General features: G+C 37.9%; 4 protein-coding genes across 6 annotated transcripts; 2 read left to right on the top strand and 2 right to left on the bottom strand.

The window, feature by feature from the left end:
• Positions 1–175: 175 nt before the first annotated feature.
• ndufaf8 (NADH:ubiquinone oxidoreductase complex assembly factor 8) lies at positions 176–2,831 on the bottom strand. Its single transcript, XM_067488124.1, has 3 exons — positions 2,539–2,831; positions 590–700; positions 176–514 (listed from the first exon to the last, which is right to left on the bottom strand). The coding sequence occupies exons 1-3, from the start codon at positions 2,617–2,619 to the stop codon at positions 494–496; spliced, it is 213 nt and encodes a 70-aa protein (XP_067344225.1). The 5' UTR covers positions 2,620–2,831; the 3' UTR covers positions 176–493.
• A 171-nt stretch (positions 2,832–3,002) lies between these two features.
• Positions 3,003–8,667, top strand: tepsin (TEPSIN adaptor related protein complex 4 accessory protein). Of its 2 annotated transcripts, none has more exons than XM_067488104.1 (13): positions 3,003–3,110; positions 3,516–3,588; positions 3,965–4,056; positions 4,180–4,273; positions 4,385–4,452; positions 4,546–4,630; positions 5,419–5,490; positions 5,580–5,768; positions 5,887–6,070; positions 6,442–6,555; positions 7,098–7,176; positions 7,261–7,395; positions 7,482–8,667. In XM_067488104.1, exons 1-13 carry the CDS (start codon positions 3,072–3,074, stop codon positions 8,085–8,087), a joined length of 1,830 nt encoding a protein of 609 aa, XP_067344205.1. In that variant the 5' UTR covers positions 3,003–3,071; the 3' UTR covers positions 8,088–8,667. The 2 variants fall into 2 exon arrangements, with proteins under 2 accessions (XP_067344205.1, XP_067344204.1); XM_067488103.1 differs by having other exon boundaries at positions 5,884–6,070.
• A 761-nt stretch (positions 8,668–9,428) lies between these two features.
• si:dkey-21c1.1 (uncharacterized protein LOC100150256 homolog) lies at positions 9,429–11,773 on the bottom strand. Of its 2 annotated transcripts, none has more exons than XM_067488117.1 (3): positions 11,713–11,773; positions 10,550–10,655; positions 9,429–10,261 (listed from the first exon to the last, which is right to left on the bottom strand). In XM_067488117.1, the coding sequence occupies exons 1-3, from the start codon at positions 11,733–11,735 to the stop codon at positions 10,004–10,006; spliced, it is 387 nt and encodes a 128-aa protein (XP_067344218.1). In that variant the 5' UTR covers positions 11,736–11,773; the 3' UTR covers positions 9,429–10,003. The 2 variants fall into 2 exon arrangements, with proteins under 2 accessions (XP_067344218.1, XP_067344219.1); XM_067488118.1 differs by having other exon boundaries at positions 11,099–11,740.
• Positions 11,774–11,811: 38 nt separating this feature from the next.
• On the top strand, positions 11,812–16,334 carry LOC137105640 (archaemetzincin-2). Its single transcript, XM_067488116.1, has 7 exons — positions 11,812–11,970; positions 12,517–12,802; positions 13,144–13,317; positions 13,474–13,602; positions 14,793–14,956; positions 15,122–15,298; positions 15,914–16,334. Exons 2-7 carry the CDS (start codon positions 12,517–12,519, stop codon positions 16,061–16,063), a joined length of 1,080 nt encoding a protein of 359 aa, XP_067344217.1. The 5' UTR covers positions 11,812–11,970; the 3' UTR covers positions 16,064–16,334.
• The last annotated feature ends 80 nt before the right edge of the window (positions 16,335–16,414 follow it).

Below are 16,414 nucleotides of genomic sequence, written 5' to 3'. Positions count from 1 at the left end.
GATAGACTGTTGCTTTGTACAAGAGACTATATTCCTAACTCTTTTTCTATGTGCATTGTACCTGTGTACATTTTGTTGATAAGGGTAAATAAAACTATTAAAATAAAACTAACATTTCTGGCTGTTGGTCTGAGATAAATTCAGCAATTTTATTCACATCTCTATATTACACATTATTTGATGTCAGCAATGTACAGTTTCTATTTTAACAATGAGTCATACAAAGTTAATATTTCAACACATGATACAGATAGTTATTTACAGTCATTTACGAGCATCTAGCAATAGTGCTATATTTTCATCAAGGCTGCAGAATAAACTGTACTGCAATCCCACAGTTTGCACAACAAACTTTTGACTTGGGTGTAAATGAGTGAAAGAAAAGCACCATTGTAAAGTGCTTTGGATAAAAGCACCATTTAAGCAGACCATGTATGTACTTCTTGTTTCTCTGCTAAAGTCCCTCTTCTAAAACAGCCAGGATGGTGTCCACTTATCTGGCTCTCTTCTTGGCCTGTAACAACAATTTTTAAATAATGACTGTCAATCACCACTATGCAAAACAAGTAGGAGGATTACTGCAACTTACTGCATTTAGAAAGCATGTCTTCAGTGCTTCAAATTCCTTGGCACACAGGTCCTTTTTCAACTCCTGTCTGTCTGTTGTGGTGGCTGCCACACACTTCCCATATGCTGCTGCCTGAATCACAAAGTGATGACATTTATTTCACCCATTACATGCTGGTCTTATGATTTACAAAAATGTATTCAAAGGGACACATCTATACTCCTATTACATAAATGTCAGTATTACTACCTCTTTTATTTTACTATTTTTATCCTTTGTTTTGGCTCATGTCAGTTCTCTGTGTAACAATAAGGGGCTACAACTGTGCATCATTGTGTAATCATGCATAATATACTAACCAAAGCCCTAGTTTAAATACATACAGTATATAAATAAATAAATGGTACTGCGCAAAATCTTTAGGCCACCATTAGACTGGTTGTTTGAGCAATACTATTGTGACCATATATATTTATTTCAGTCTTTTTTTTTATAGACTACAACTATAAAATATAGGAGGGACTGTCACACTCGTAAACTCTGATGAAAATGTTCTTGTTAGAGAAACCAGAAGAAGTACAGCAAGACCCTTCCTCAGCATCTGGCAGCTTCATCTGGATGCCCAGTTGATCCTTCCACAGTCTAAAGCAGCTTAATGAGGAATGGCCTTTGGGGAACGATAGCAGCCAAGAAACCACTTTTTCAGAAGGGGAATAGGGTGAAAAGACTGAGATATGCACAAGCTCAAAAGGATTGCAGTAAAGGTCAGTGAAAAAAATATGGAGTGATTAATTGAAGTTTAAAGATTTGTATCCAATCGTTGACAATATGTGAGAAGCAGAGTTAAAGAAAGTGGAAGAATTAGTGCTTGCAGATGCCTGTGAAACATGATAAAAGGTCTCTCATGGTTTGGGGGTACATTTCTGCCTGTGGTGTTACTGAAATTATCCCATCCTGAATGCTAAAATTCACAGACAGGTTATAATTCATCATGGAATTTCTTCTGAATCTGATTGGGAATAAAAGACACGCTTTGGTGTAAAAAGGAACTCTAGGAAGTGCTGAAGGAAGACTGGTATAATATATAAGAAGATTACTTAAGAAAACTTCACAGCAGTCTCCCCAGAAAAATTCAAGATTTGCTAAATGCTGCCTTTTGGATGTTTTTTAGAACATGTAAATATTCCCTGTATTTTCTTATCTTAATAAAGAGACCTAGAAATAGATATAGATTTTTATTGCAACTCTGCTACAACAGCAAAGCTGATGATGGCCTAATACTTTTGCACAGTACTGTACATATAACATTTTATTTAGAAAATACAAATGTTTTACAGCCAAATACACAAATAAAACTGACACAAAAAGCTGATTTTAGGCCTATGCGAGTACAACCCTAACTCTGGCTCTAAACTAGCCATATCACCATTACCGGTAAATATAATTAATCAATTAATAGACTACATTCTGAATATGGGGCTTAACTGTAGTGTTATAAACCATGTGGTTAATATTTAAAAGGTATTTATTCGCAGTCACAATACACTCTTGAGGAAATAGGCCTATGTCCTCCAATAATTTGGTTTGTAAAGCAAGTAAATTTCTCTGTTAAATTCAACTTAACATACAAACCAATAAATCACAACGTTAGGTACTTGTAAAATTTAATTCAATTCCAATACAGAAGTTATGCTGTATAATGGGCGGTGCTAGTGTTTTGGTCACCCTATTTAAAATGAATCAGGGGACAAAATATTATATTCATATTATATTGCACTCCAAGTATGACTCCACCACCCACTATGACCGTAATAATAAACACACAGAATTAATAGAAGTAATAACTAAGATATATAACATTGTTCAAGCAGATATTATAGCAGAGCTGACCTATTGGTTGATTTAGATTGCACAGCTGTATTAATTCGCTAAGTACAAGAACATTCCACCCCTCGTTTTTTATTCCTCACCTCTCCCGTACACTGTGCTAAAAGTTCGGGGAAAAGTCGTATTTTCTCTCGGCTGCGACTCCAGACATTTGACCCAGACATGGTTGTTGCTGGTCAGGGTTAACAGACGTCCTTTAGGGTTTTATCATCAAGTGAAAGCACAGTATAGACAGGTGATTAATTCCAAACTGACGCTCCTAACATTTGTTTGCATTTACTGTCAAATTTGGAAAGATAACGCTACACCTCAACAAACAGATGGCCCATTTCTGTAAACAGTGGATAGCGCCATATTGTTGACCCCTGTCCTGAATAAAACATCCGGCAGAATATTTAGCTATGCGATTCGTTTATTTCCCTGTCAGTCAAAGTGTCAGTCCCAAGTCTCTTTAAGATGATTCGCTTGTTTTCGACTTTTGTCGTAACCAGAAGCCCAATGGACTTCAGGATTATTGCTGGTTGTTGCGTGATTGGCTAGCTGTCACTTTGTGGCCCGCCTTCCTCTAGTACACCCAGGAGGAAGATGAGTAACTCGCAGCTAGAATTGCTAAACCATGGCAACATTTATGGAACGATTAGCTTTTCTTCAGAAAGTAAGTGCTACCTGTTTGAACAATCAACAGCTGAGAGGAGCATGTTCAGTACGACGTAGCGTCAGTGGGTCTGTTTGAATTTGCGAAGTTGTGCTATTATTACTTGCTATTAGCCTGCTAGCTAACAACACATAGAAACATATGGTTTTTGCTCGTCATGTTTCACATGTAGTGTCACGTTTTATAGTAAAGGTTTTAAGCTGTGTGGTGTCACGTGAACTGTCAGTATGGTGAAAACTAAAAAGCTAAAAGTTTTGTTTCTAAAACTGACTCTTTAGTAATGTTAAATTTTGTTTCTAAGCCAGAATCTGTTTCACTGCTAAACAAAACAGACTGATATTTTATGTACTGTAAACCTGTTTTTTCCTTTGATACAACATTTAAACTTCTTTACTTTTTTACTAGGTGCCCACTTTAATGAAAGCTACAGCAGATGATGAAAACCCCTGTCCTGGATACCTTTTTCAGGAGATTGGAAGTATCCTTTGCACCATCTGTTGTGGTTTGTCCAGCAGCCCCACCCCTGCTGGTCTCTGTAACCCATAAAGCCATCGGGAATATAATGTGTGGCACACACTAGAATTGTAAATAAAATAATTTAGCTTATGGCTCATTATTTACAGCTCACTTGTAAAAATGAATGGTATGGAATCTGTTATTTGACTTGAATTACCAAAGTTTATTACCCTGAGCAGGAAAGATCACAATAAGCGAGCATGCTCTTAATATTCACTTAGCAGTTAATGAGGTAAATATATATGCAATAAGTTGCATTTTGTTTTTAAAAATCCCCTATAAATTGTGGAGCAGATACAGTATTAAATATTATACACTTAACCATAAGCAAACTGTAGAAATCTCCCATGAGTCTTCAGGTTGTGGTCAGTGTTTGCTGGAATACCTTCTGGATAGGCTGCAGGTGGAGTCCTGCCATGTCAAACTTAAGGTGAGAGGAGTGATATTATTAAAGTTTCAATCTGTAATATGAACATGTAAAATTTAACTGTCACATGGCCAAGTTTCAATTTCATGCCTGTCTGAAAATAATGTCCAGCCTTTGGTGTTTCAGGTCCTGAAGATCTTTGTCCATCTCTGTGGCCATGGCTCAAACCATTTCCTCACAGAACTCAGAAGGAACTCCACTTTCATCCAGCAAGCATCAGGTTAGCCACTGGTCGCTTGTGCTTTCAGCTCCATTTAACTCTCGGCACTCTGTGGCCAGTCTGGTACCCAAGTATTGACTTGTTTACTGTTGTACATTTTGCTCTCCCAAGTTTACAGTGGCCCACCTGACCCCATTCATGGCACAGCATTGTACCAGAAAGTGAGAAATACAGCACAGGTGAGGCACAAGTTGTATTTAACGCCATGTCAGTCGTAGATGTGTGATAGCTTGGCAAACACACGCTCAACCTTTGACTCTTTCTCTGTCCAGGAAGTAGCCAGGTTGCTTTTCACAGATGCAATTTCCAGCAAAAGTGGCATCTCCCCCCTGTTCAAATTAGTCTCCCCAACAATGGGTGAGTTAAAAATGTTTATTATATTAATTTGTACTGATGATGATTACATGATATAGAGCATTAATCAATCAAAGGCACTTTTATAATGGTTTATGTGGATTTAAACACAAGTATAGAATTTGCTTATTGTATCTTAAATCAACATAAGCTTTGGAATTGCTTACTATTACGAGATCTTTTAGGTTTAGTTGTGAGCAAACCTAAAGTCTCTGCACTGCCCAGGTGTTTTCAGTTATTCTGGCTAATTTTGCCTGTGTTTAGGCTGACATTTGGCATATGTATATGGGTATATACACTCACTGGCCACATAATTAGGTACACCTGTACAATCGTAAACAAATACAGAAGCTCTGCCATTAGTTTTTCATTTACAAGGTAATTAGTTCTCAGTTTTCAGGTTAAAACTGTCAGAAAAGTGATAATTCTAATATGTGTTTATTATTCAGGTCATAGTAGGTGGTGGAGTAATACTGATGTGCAATATATTAAGAAGTAGTTTTAAAGTTTTGGCCACCCTATTTAAAATGAATGGGAGGGGGGGGGCAAAAGCATTAAAACCACATTCCAGTATGACTCCACCACCCTCACGATCACCTCAATAATAAATATATAGTAGAATTATAACCTCTCTTACATTTTCAACTTTAAAAGTGAGATTTTATAACCTGATAAAAGTAATATTTATGGCAGAGCTGCTTTTTTGAATTGCATTAGATTTTACAGGTGTACCTAATGAAGTGGCCAGTGAGTGTGTGTGGCCATGGCACAACAACTGTTGCTTTGTGCAGGTATGGGCTCAGCAACTTCACACAGGCCGGGAATGCAAGGCTTTGGGTACAGTCCAGGGAAGCAGGGAACAGGTGAGTGCTGCATGACTATACACACTGCACACAAATCAAATCACACTGGCTTTCTGTACCTTTATGTATCTGTCTATTCTACCAAACAGCGACTGACTCATTACTGGATAAGATCCAGAAAGCTGCAGAGGTAGTAGCCAGTGCTGTTCTTCCTCCTACTGAGCACCAAGGCATCCGGCTCCACGACAACCTTTACCGGGCAGTTGTGGCACCGACCGTACCTATAGAGGTGGCTGTGCCTGCATGTGCCTATAACATACCTGCTTGCAGAACAAAAGGTGGGACATTATTGCTGTGTTGGGAACATACTTGACAGGTTCACTCTGCAGCAGTGAGTCTTCTAGTTTTGATTAATAAAGGTTCACTTTGAAGTCCCACATGTACTCATTCCAGCAGTGTCCCAGAGATGCCCAGGGCAGGTAGGAGGTGGATGGGAAGAGAATGACAGTGGGAACAGCTCCTCCCACAACTCTTCTCAGGACATCGCTGCAAATAGTAGGTCCTCCATGGATGGCAAGTCTGCTGGTACTGGAAGCCAATCAGGGGCCAGTAGAGAAAGCAGTGGGGACCTATCAGAACGGTGAGTGGTGCATTAAATGGTCTGCTTAAATAGCGCTTTTATCCAAAGTGTTTTACGATGTTGCTTCTCATTCACACACACTCACTGCTGTGCACCAGAAGCAAGTTGTGGTTCAGTGTATTGCCCAAGGACAATTTGACAAGTAGCCAAGAGGGACTGAGAGTCGAACCAGTGAAGCTGTGGTCCGTGGACAACTGCCTTACAAACTGAGCAGCCCCAATCTGTATTATTCAATCTGTATATTAGCTATTATTGTATTTGATTACTATATATGGATTAAACCAATCTTGCCTTTTTTAGTAGTATCACTTTTCATGTATGACTTTATATTGAATTTTATTATTTTCTTCTCATATATTATGTGTCTTTAGGGTGGAAGCCTTGCAGCTGGGGGACTGTGGCCAGGAGATGGCTCTCATCAACAAAGTGACTGAGGGCTCCAGAGTTTTTCTGTCCAGAGAGGAAAGCCAGCACTTCATCAAAGAGTCAGTGTAGCCAAAATCCGATACAGGAGAAAACAGAAATCTAATTCTGCCTTTATTTATCGTAGCATTTTTCTGGTGTCACTGTGTATGTCTTTTTAGAAATGTATTTAGTTTTATAAATTTATTTTTTTTTATAAACCAAGATCAGACCTCTAAAGCTTTAACTGTCTACAGATAGCAGTTCATATTATGTTTGGGTTGCCTTCTTTAACCTGTATGGTGCCTCAATGAAAGCAGCTTTTCTGCAGCAGATTGGCTGTAGAGGCAGTTTTAGAAATATAGTCTTTAAGGCTGAAGTCAAACTTCCCAAAATGATATGTCATAAATTACAGATAATTACTGATGTTTGCTTTATCTCAGGATTTCTTTTAGATTACATGCTTTAAACCCTCAATTTGTAATTTACATTACAGTTGCTTTTCTTATGAGAATACAGAAGTCTTATTCTGCCTTTATATATTGTAGCATTTTTCGGGTGTCATTTTTTAAAATTCTCGTGGTAATGTCATTCAAGGCTTAATTGGTTTCATTTAACCTATCAGGTGTTCCACTCTCAACTGTGAAGTTGTTGTGGAATTGCTCTCAAGCAAGCTTCAAGATCCCTCAAACACTGTTAAGATGGTAACAATTTTGTTTTAATTGAAGATATTCTCTATGATATTTTTCAACCCTAATAACCAAATCCTATTTCCAACATTCCTACAGCGAGCACTGTGTGCTTTGGGATGCCTCATGACCTCTGACCTCCTATCTCTGGAGCAAATGTTTGGAGCTACCCAGCGAAGGCTTTCCCAGCTGAGTGAGGGCCTTCAAGGACCAGTGGCAAACAAAGCCACAAAGGTAAGATGGACTGAAAGCAAAAGCTACACTTGATGAAGGCTTTTAAGACGGAACCATAAAAATCTTTTTTTATCTCCTCATAACAGATCTTGCGACAGTTTGAGGCTCTAATGGGTGCATCTCTACAACCTGCCAGGCAAGATCGAGCAAACACTAGTCAACAACTAACAACTATTCAGCTTCCTGCATCTACATACTCCGATTCTTTACCACCAATTCACTCTTCTCACACCAACCTCAACCATTGTCAGTCTAACATCTCACTTGGAGACGTCACTCAGCCACCAAATCACAGAGCTTCTCCTAGTGTGGCCTTGAACCAGCAAGATCCAGTCAGAGCTACTGAAGTTAAGCTGACTGCTGAAAATCAAGAGTTTCCCAGAGACAGAAGCTGTACTCCTCCCTCTGAGGCTGAGAGCAAGCAGCATCCTTTGAGTAGACCATCCCTGTTCAGTGGTATGGAACTGGTGACCAAGGGTAGACCTCTGTGTCAAAGAGAAACGTCCCAGACAAACACATGCACAGTGGATGACGACTTAAAGGAGAGCCCAGCTATGCTCAAGTCTGACAGACCAGTGAACTTGTCTCTCCCATACATTAGTAAAGCAAATGATGATGCTAATTCAATTTGCAGTTCAGTTGCATCTAATAGCAGCCAAACAGTATCGGCCTTCTCATTTCTTAACTGTTGACCCCTGAATATTTGCTTGAACTGTTACTCTTAAACCAGTGATGTCACTATGTATGTCTTTTTAGAAATGTATTTGATTTTAGAAACCAAGATCAGACCTTTTAAGATCATAAATGTTTACAGATAACAGGTTCATATTATGTTCGGGTTGTCTGCTTAACCTTTATGGTGCCTCAATGAAAGCAGCTTTTCTGCAGCAGATTGGGTGTAGAGGCAGTTTTAGAAATGGTCTTTGAGGCTGAAGTCAAGCTTCCCAAAATTGTTTCATTGTTTCATTTGCTTTATCTCAGGATTTGTTTCAGATTACATTCCCTCTGAGGGACAATTCCTCAATTTGTAATTTGCACTACAGTTGCTTTTTTAGGATTTCATAAAACTGCAAATTAGAGTGGTCTTCCATAATTTCTGGTACTAAGCTAGGCCAGTGTAAATTCTATAAATATTAGTATTTAAATTATTTATTATACCTACCTTGTATTGAATAAAATATACCCATGAGACTGTTTGAAGGGTGCATGTATGTAACTTACAAACTACTTGAGAACTATTAGAAGAAATAAATAGATAATCTGTGTGAATAACACCGTGTGGGCTTTTTTATTTTGGTAAAATAACTTCTCATGTCATTTCATCAAAATAAAACAGTTACCTAAACTATGTAACCATTCCTATTTCAGGGCCACACCACAATGTGGGGGTGACTACTGTGGAACCTAGTACAATACTACAGTATGTACTACATGTTCACATGGTAATCTATGGCTGTATTATGTTTTAATGAACACAAGCAATGCTGTTGTACCTGCAAAAAAAACAAAGCATTTTTGTTTCAGCACAAACTGCTATATTAATTGGTCTTCATATGCTGTATTTAAACTTACATTATATCAGTGTCATTTTGCAAACATTCTTTTCAGAAACTTTATTTAAATGTCAAGTGATTTGGAAGGTTAACAAGAAATATAAATCACTATCACACTTTTTATTTGAAATGGTGTAGTGGTCATATTAAACAATCCATAAACTAGTATGACATATGTCATCATAATCTAAAACAATTGTTTTAGGTGAGTTTTTTTGTCTTTTGATGATGGCTTTTTTTCACTAGGAAGCATTGTACTGACTTTACTCCTGCTGGACCCACAGACATTAGGCCTAATCTCGGTTCTATAATTAGGCTGGGACTTATCTTAGGTTGAATTGTGGTGAGGCTCATTAAGAATCTATTCTATTTCCTTGAACCCAGTGACTTGCCACACCTGTGATTCATTAAGAAAATAACTGCAAAATACAGTTTATTCTTAATTTCATTTTGGTTAGAGAAAACAGACTAGGCATAAAATGTTCTTTAACTGGTTTGTTTTAATAATGCTCCTTGGGAGTGAATAAGCTTTCCTTCATTGACTTAAATTTGTGAACGGGAACACTACAACTCCCACTTCACAGATACAAACACGTGACTGATTTCCCAGTCAAGAGTAAACAGAATGAAGAGTTACTGAGTAAAGTGCTTAACTTTATTTACTTTTGCAAGCACTTTGGATCATCACACTTTGCTTGTGATTAGCACCAATAAAAATGTCCACGCATCAACGCACGCATGTAAAGAGAATGATACCTCTTTATAAAGTGCACAAGTTGCGTGCATGCACTCACAAACACACATACACATTGATACTGCACATAAAACCACAGTGGCTAGGCCATGGAGAGGTGGATGTGCTTATGGTCTAAACAAATGGTACATGGCATGGTGGGGATGAGACTGTGTGGCCAAAATCTGTAGACCACTCCACACATCTCCCCCTTCCCCCTGACCCGAGTGTGTGACTTGAGGCTTCCTAGGAGCCACCATGCCAGTAGCGTCGGCACTGACGGATGAGGGACAAAAGGTTAGGAGAGGAGTCACAGGTCATGTCATGTTGAGCCTGGACGCCCCCTGGTCTGCAGACTACTGAAGTGCGCCTCTCTTAGGACTCTGTTGATGTAGTCGTAGGAGAAGTTGCTGCCATTGCCATGGAAACCATGCTGCAAGGAGCTGGCAGAGTCTTCAGGCTTTGGGCTGAGGGAGTTCTGGCTGATGCGGTTGTTCAAGCTGTGTATGCATGGCCTGGTGCTAACCACTATTGCTCTCTCTGGACTACTGATCCCATTGCTGCTGTCACTGCTGGAAGACTGCAAACACAGGACAAATGTGTGATGTTAATAGCAGCTTCATAAAACATTGAGGTTTTTTTTTTGAAAGTGGTGTACTGCATGAGCCCTGCAGAGTCACCTTTATTGAGATGCATGGTTGCTCTCTAAATAAATGTCAAACTGTTTTACATTGTAACCTCAAACATAGCAAATGTATAAAAATAGCAATAAATAAACACAGGGATGGCTGTCATCTGAAAATTTAAAGGAATCTGGGTAAACTTATGTGTGTGTAATGGTACAATGATGAATGCACAAATTGATCACCTCAGAGTCCAAGTCTGACACAAGCAGGCTGGGACCCCCTCCTGACCTCTTGGCCTGAGGACTCAACTGTCTGTCCTCTTCACTGTCACAACTACGATGTCTCTTCCTGTGGAAAACAGAAAAAGGTGGTATTATTTTTAAGTGCACAGACTTGTCAATAGAGTGATATACTCTACATATAAGTAAAAGAGCTAGTTGGATACAAATGATACAAGGAGATGCAGAGAGATTAGGCAGACAGTTTGAGAGAGAGTATATGAAGAGGATCCTAAAATAGCAACACGCTCTCAGGCAGTTACATGATCAGACATGTGGCACTCGCATTATGAGAACACACTGATTACCATACATTCACTAGGATGTATATAGATATTATTAATACAGCACAGTCACACATAATAGTGTATAATTCTCTTTTAGATTCTAGTTGTTGTAATTTAGCTACAATGTTTCATTACAATGAAGGGATACAATTACTATACGTAATATTGTATGTAATGATGAGCATTTACAAGCACACTAAATTGTAAAATAGGTTATTCTCGTTACCTGTTGTCAGTCAGCATTTCTGCAGTGTTGGTGGGTGTGTTTTTTGGCAAAGAGAACGGTTGACACGTCTCGTGAGCCGGTTTGATATGCCTTAATATAAAGCTATTACAGTTCCACGACCATTTCGTAGAAGCTCAGCACAACGAGCTGTATTTCATCTCATCAGAAAATCCAGGATGTGTGTGTGAGCTATCTCCGGGCGGCTGAAGCATAAACAGCGCTGTCACTGTGGCAAGTCCGGTCCACCCTTCCTACGGCTCGATGTTGGTATAGACTGCTTCTGGAGGTCTGAAAGCTAACCGGCTAACTGCTAGGTATTCTCGTTTACGCAGTGAAATCTCGAGGATCTCCAGACATGACAGCTAAGGAAGCAAGCTAGCCTGCTAGCTACTTCCGCGTAACGTTGTGTCAGCTTATTGTCAAGCTAACTATTTTAGCTAACTACTATGCTAACTCAAGGTTCTTCCGCTTTCGTAAATTCAGCATTTGCCATTACTTGCGATTTTCTGTTGTCTGTATTTGACTTCCGTTACATACAAGGAAAAAACAAGTACATTTAAAACGAATAATAGAACTGAATGTTTTTTCGACAAAGACTACCGATATAATCTTACTCTGCTGTTGTTAGTTGTGCCATGGCAGCGAACTTGCCTCTGTCGATCGACACTAAGAGCTCCACCCATTTGTTTACATGACGTCGTGGAGTGTTTCCGGTGTCAACAAGGACAAGGACAGCTAACATGATTTTACGTAGTTAAAACAGATATTATATTAAAACGTCGATGAAAGTTGAAACTTGCATGCTGACTAGATATCTAAATCTAAATTCTGTCCTGAAACGTTAGACGAGAAGCACAGACTCGATTGTCCAGGCAAGTTTTTGCTTTTTGTATCTTGCTACTTACATATGCATCTGTATGGTCCTCTGAAAATGTTTGGATACAACAGTTAGGTAACATGGATATTTCTGTTAAGACACCATTTACAAATCGTTTAGCATTCTGCCAGCTTTGTTAGTTCTTGATAAAGTATTTACCACTGATTCCTGGATCCAATTTACTAAGATACATTTTTGGGCTGCCTGGTTAAAAAAATAATATGAAACTGATATCTGTGTGCTGTAGTTTCAAGTTGTATAAATTTTCCAATATCCAGTGTTTATTATCCAGTATTTTCTCTAGTATTCAATTTCCAAATGACTGATATACATAGCTAGGACACATTTTAGTTTTTAGAATCTAATTTTCATAGTCACAGCTGTTTTAAATACAACTTGTCATTAGTGTTCATATGGGTCAAATACTTAAGCTTTAATAAGGAACAAAAAAATAAAAATACTCTTGAAAAATATGTACATAGCAATGCCATGTTCCAAATTTCACCTTGATTCCATCTGCAGTAGTTTTTCTCTTCTACAGATGAAGATGATCCAGCATTCTGTGGAGATACTCCAAACAGCTTTGGTTTCTAATCACCAGGACTTGGTTGAAGGTTACAGCAAGTACACAGAAGAAGAAAGGCATCTACTGGAAGAAGGACTCCACCCAGGTCCAACCCAACTTTTCCAGTACATCGCTGTGCATTCAGACTCAGACTGGATCCCTGCTCACCCAGAGAAACCTCAAGACTTTGAAAGCTTCTACAAAGACTCTTATCGCAAAATTCCCAGTGCAAGCCACAATACTATTTATATTCAAACCATAGGTGAGCATGTATATGTCTAGAGTGGCTCCTTCCTTTTTTTCCATAGTTATATTGGAAAGAAATGTGTATGTTGGTTATGTCACAATTTTTAAATGTCACATTTTTTAATCCCAGTTTAGCATATAATCACAGGCATGTTTTCTGAGTGCCAGTAATCCATAACCTATGATCACATAAAATAAAACTGACGAAATTGACCAAGACATGAGGACATTCATTCAGATAATATTGTGGGCCATATACATGTATGTATGAGGGATGCACAGTATGGAACACTACACTTTTGAACTCTATATGATTGTTTTTGCTGCTTGGCCATAAATTATGCTCTATTCTTTAAGGTTCCTTTGGCGATGCAGGAGTCAACAAAGACCGCTATGTGGAGTGGCTCAGAGAATACTGCCAGGCCTTTTTCTATGGGCTGTCTGTCAAGTTGCTGCCTGCAGTTTCTGTGGCTGAAACAGGATGCACTTTCAGAGTTAACACTAACTCACACAACCTTCAGATCCTCACTGGTAAGTTAGGAAACTGAAGCAGTTTGTTAGTACTTACTTTTCTTGTTTTTCATCTGTTAATGTATTTTAATCATCTAAATGTTAGGAGTAAAATACATTAATGCCAATCATATCCATTACTTTTCTTTAACATTATGATTTCCCTTTTAAATATAGGTGACCTGCTAAGGTTTCTAGGCCACAGGAAACCGAAGGATGCATTTTGTATTGTTGGAATCACAATGATTGATCTGTACCCCAAAGAATCTTGGAACTTTGTCTTTGGAGAGGCTTCCCTCAATAGGGGTAACTTTTCACCATAAAAACTTACCTATTAATATAATTTTCTTTGTGCTTCATAATGAAATACTCTTCATAACATAAATGCTGATATGTCCAAGACTTAAGAATAAATAAGAAATTAACAGCCCTTTCCCCTCCCCAGCTGTGCAGTGCCGGTCCAAGCCCGGTAGAAATTGGGGAGGGTTGCATCAGGAAAGGCATCCGGCATAAAAACCTGTCCCAAATCAACACATGGACAATGATCCGCTGTGGTGACCCTGAACTCAAAGGATAAGCCAAAAGGACAAAAAAATTAAATTAAAATAAATTAACCCTTAAGAGATCCTAGGGACATTTTGTGCCATAAAGTTTTTATTTTTTATTTTCAAGCCATTTTGGCTGTGTTGAATGAATATAGGTCAAATTTGAGTATAGCTCATATAAGAGGATATTCGTTTTTTTACAAAGTTTAGAATTGTCATGTTAGTTCCTTAAATTAGCCTAAAATGGCTCCACAAAAACCAACACATTTGATCCTAATGGCAAAAAATGTCCAATTGAATCCATTGAAAATGCCATTTTTGATACCACATTTGTCTTAAGTTAAATTAATGAATTTCGTTAGGTTAAGATTTCACTTTGGAATACTGGCGTTCTTTATTGTTTTTATATTTGTCCTCCAGATGGCGCCACTTTCCCCTATTCAAAGCATGCAGAAAACATTCCCACTTTTTACGATTTTCTGCAAGGGTACTACCTTTTTAACGAAATGAAACGCATTGATGTTGGATTGATGATGTGTGTTTGTCTGTGTGTGTTCAAATTCATAAGTGTTTTTTCTTAGTACGCCACATGTAGGGGTGTTATGCAAACATAATGGTTTTTAAGGGTTAAAAACCACAAAATATTATTAATATTTGACATGTATATTCCAGAATGAAGTAGGTTTAAAAGACTGACTCGTTTAAAGTTGAAAAAAAAAACATTAATATATGAATATATTCATGTATATTTATGTGTGTTTTTTTATAAATATATTTGGGAAAGTGACAATTTTTTGTCATTAGGCTCAAATGTTGTTTTTAATGGACCTCTTAAGGATTAAACAGTAGTATTATTGTGTCTGAGCTTAGATGGTGGTAAAGTGAAACAGATACACAGTGTAGAAGAGACTTACGACCTACTTGTACATTCTCATTATTGTTTATGAACAGGAATGGGTGTTTTCAGCTTTGCAAGGTATGATGACAATTTCTACTCCAGAAATTATGCTGGGAGATTGAAGAAACAGCTTCAGCCAAAGCAGGGGAACTATTCTATGTTTGATGGATATTACACTCCCCCAATTACCAGCACTCTGCTGCTTCGGTCCTGCAAGGTTTGCAATAAAGCACTTCCACTCATTCAATATAGGTACTGTAAAATTTTTTGTAGTTTTATCAAAAGTCCTTTAGCTCTAACTTTTTTTCAATACAGCTGATTCAAGTGCATCAAATGTTTGTGCTGTCATGACAAACTCCTAATGTAAACGATTTCTCTCCAGACAATGACCCATGAGATTGGCCATATGTTTGGAATAAAGCATTGTCAGTGGTTGAGCTGTGTGATGCAAGGCTCCAACCACCTGGAGGAGTCTGATCGTAGACCACTGGATTTTTGTCCTATCTGCCTTCGTAAGCTACAGGTCTCCATCAACTTCAAAATGGCTGACAGATACAAGGTAAACTTGGCAGTAATTGGCTTTAGTATAAATTAGTAGATACTTCATTATGCTTTTCTATTCAATAGTAAAAATCTGATACTCTCTCACAAATTGCTGGATCAAGGAGTTCGGTCTCACATGCCAAAGTAGCTCTGAAACTCTGTTTCAACCCACTTTTAGACAACATGAATAGACCGCAAAGAGAATGCTTTTAACTGCCCGACATGCCTGAGTTCTCAAGGAACCTTTAATGCAGACTGAACTTTAGCTTGAACATGCTAAGCTTGTGGATATTGACAGTTTTACAATGACTGACTGAACTTTAATTGAATTCTAAATTGAAAATATTTTTGTTTTTGTGTTGCACTTCCTGTTACTATTGCAGCTCCATTACTAAGTCATTTGGTGTGACATGTTCTGGTTTACAACAAAACGTCTATTTTTTTCAGAATGACAAGATCAAAGACAATGTTTTATATATCATTCATTACCATTTATTTTAATGCCACTATGGTAAGAATAACCCACACGAATTTAACAATTTATGGAAATTGGTTTTATCAGAAAAACTCAGACAACCAGATGCACGTGGACATTTTTTTTTCATTAAGTGAATGTTTGTGTGATTATTAGGCCTTACTTCAGTGGATGGAGGAGGATCTGAGTCCAGCATCCACACCAGGGGAGGCTTCTGCCTGTCATTCTGTTCCCAAACCTACTAAAGCCTTTAATACCTCAAAACTGTGGCTTCGCAGGTGCCTGGACATACTGGAAAAAAGATGAACTATAGTATTTTCATTTGGATCTGTAAATGATCTTAACATAATGGAGAAGAATTGGATGCGAAATTGCACTACTGCTCTAAACGCTTTAGATATACCATGCATTGGGTTAATGAATATAATTTTTACAACCAATTTGAGAAATGTGCACTCCTTGTATTTTAATGTTTATGCATTCACAGTACTATATATAGAGTTGGAGACTCCTATTAAGACCATTAAGCATATGTAGATTTGATTATATTTTGTTTTGTTTTTATTAAATATTAATATATCACTTTGTACACATTTGGACACCTGTGTTTTTTAGATTGAATAAAAAATCGTTTAATCAGTTTTTTTTAATGTAAAC

Source organism: Channa argus, chromosome 20, assembly GCF_033026475.1.
Source record: "Channa argus isolate prfri chromosome 20, Channa argus male v1.0, whole genome shotgun sequence".
In the NCBI taxonomy this organism is placed as follows: Eukaryota; Metazoa; Chordata; class Actinopteri; order Anabantiformes; family Channidae; genus Channa; species Channa argus.
Note: the sequence above shows the minus strand (reverse complement) of the source record. Positions and strands in the feature narration are given on the sequence as shown.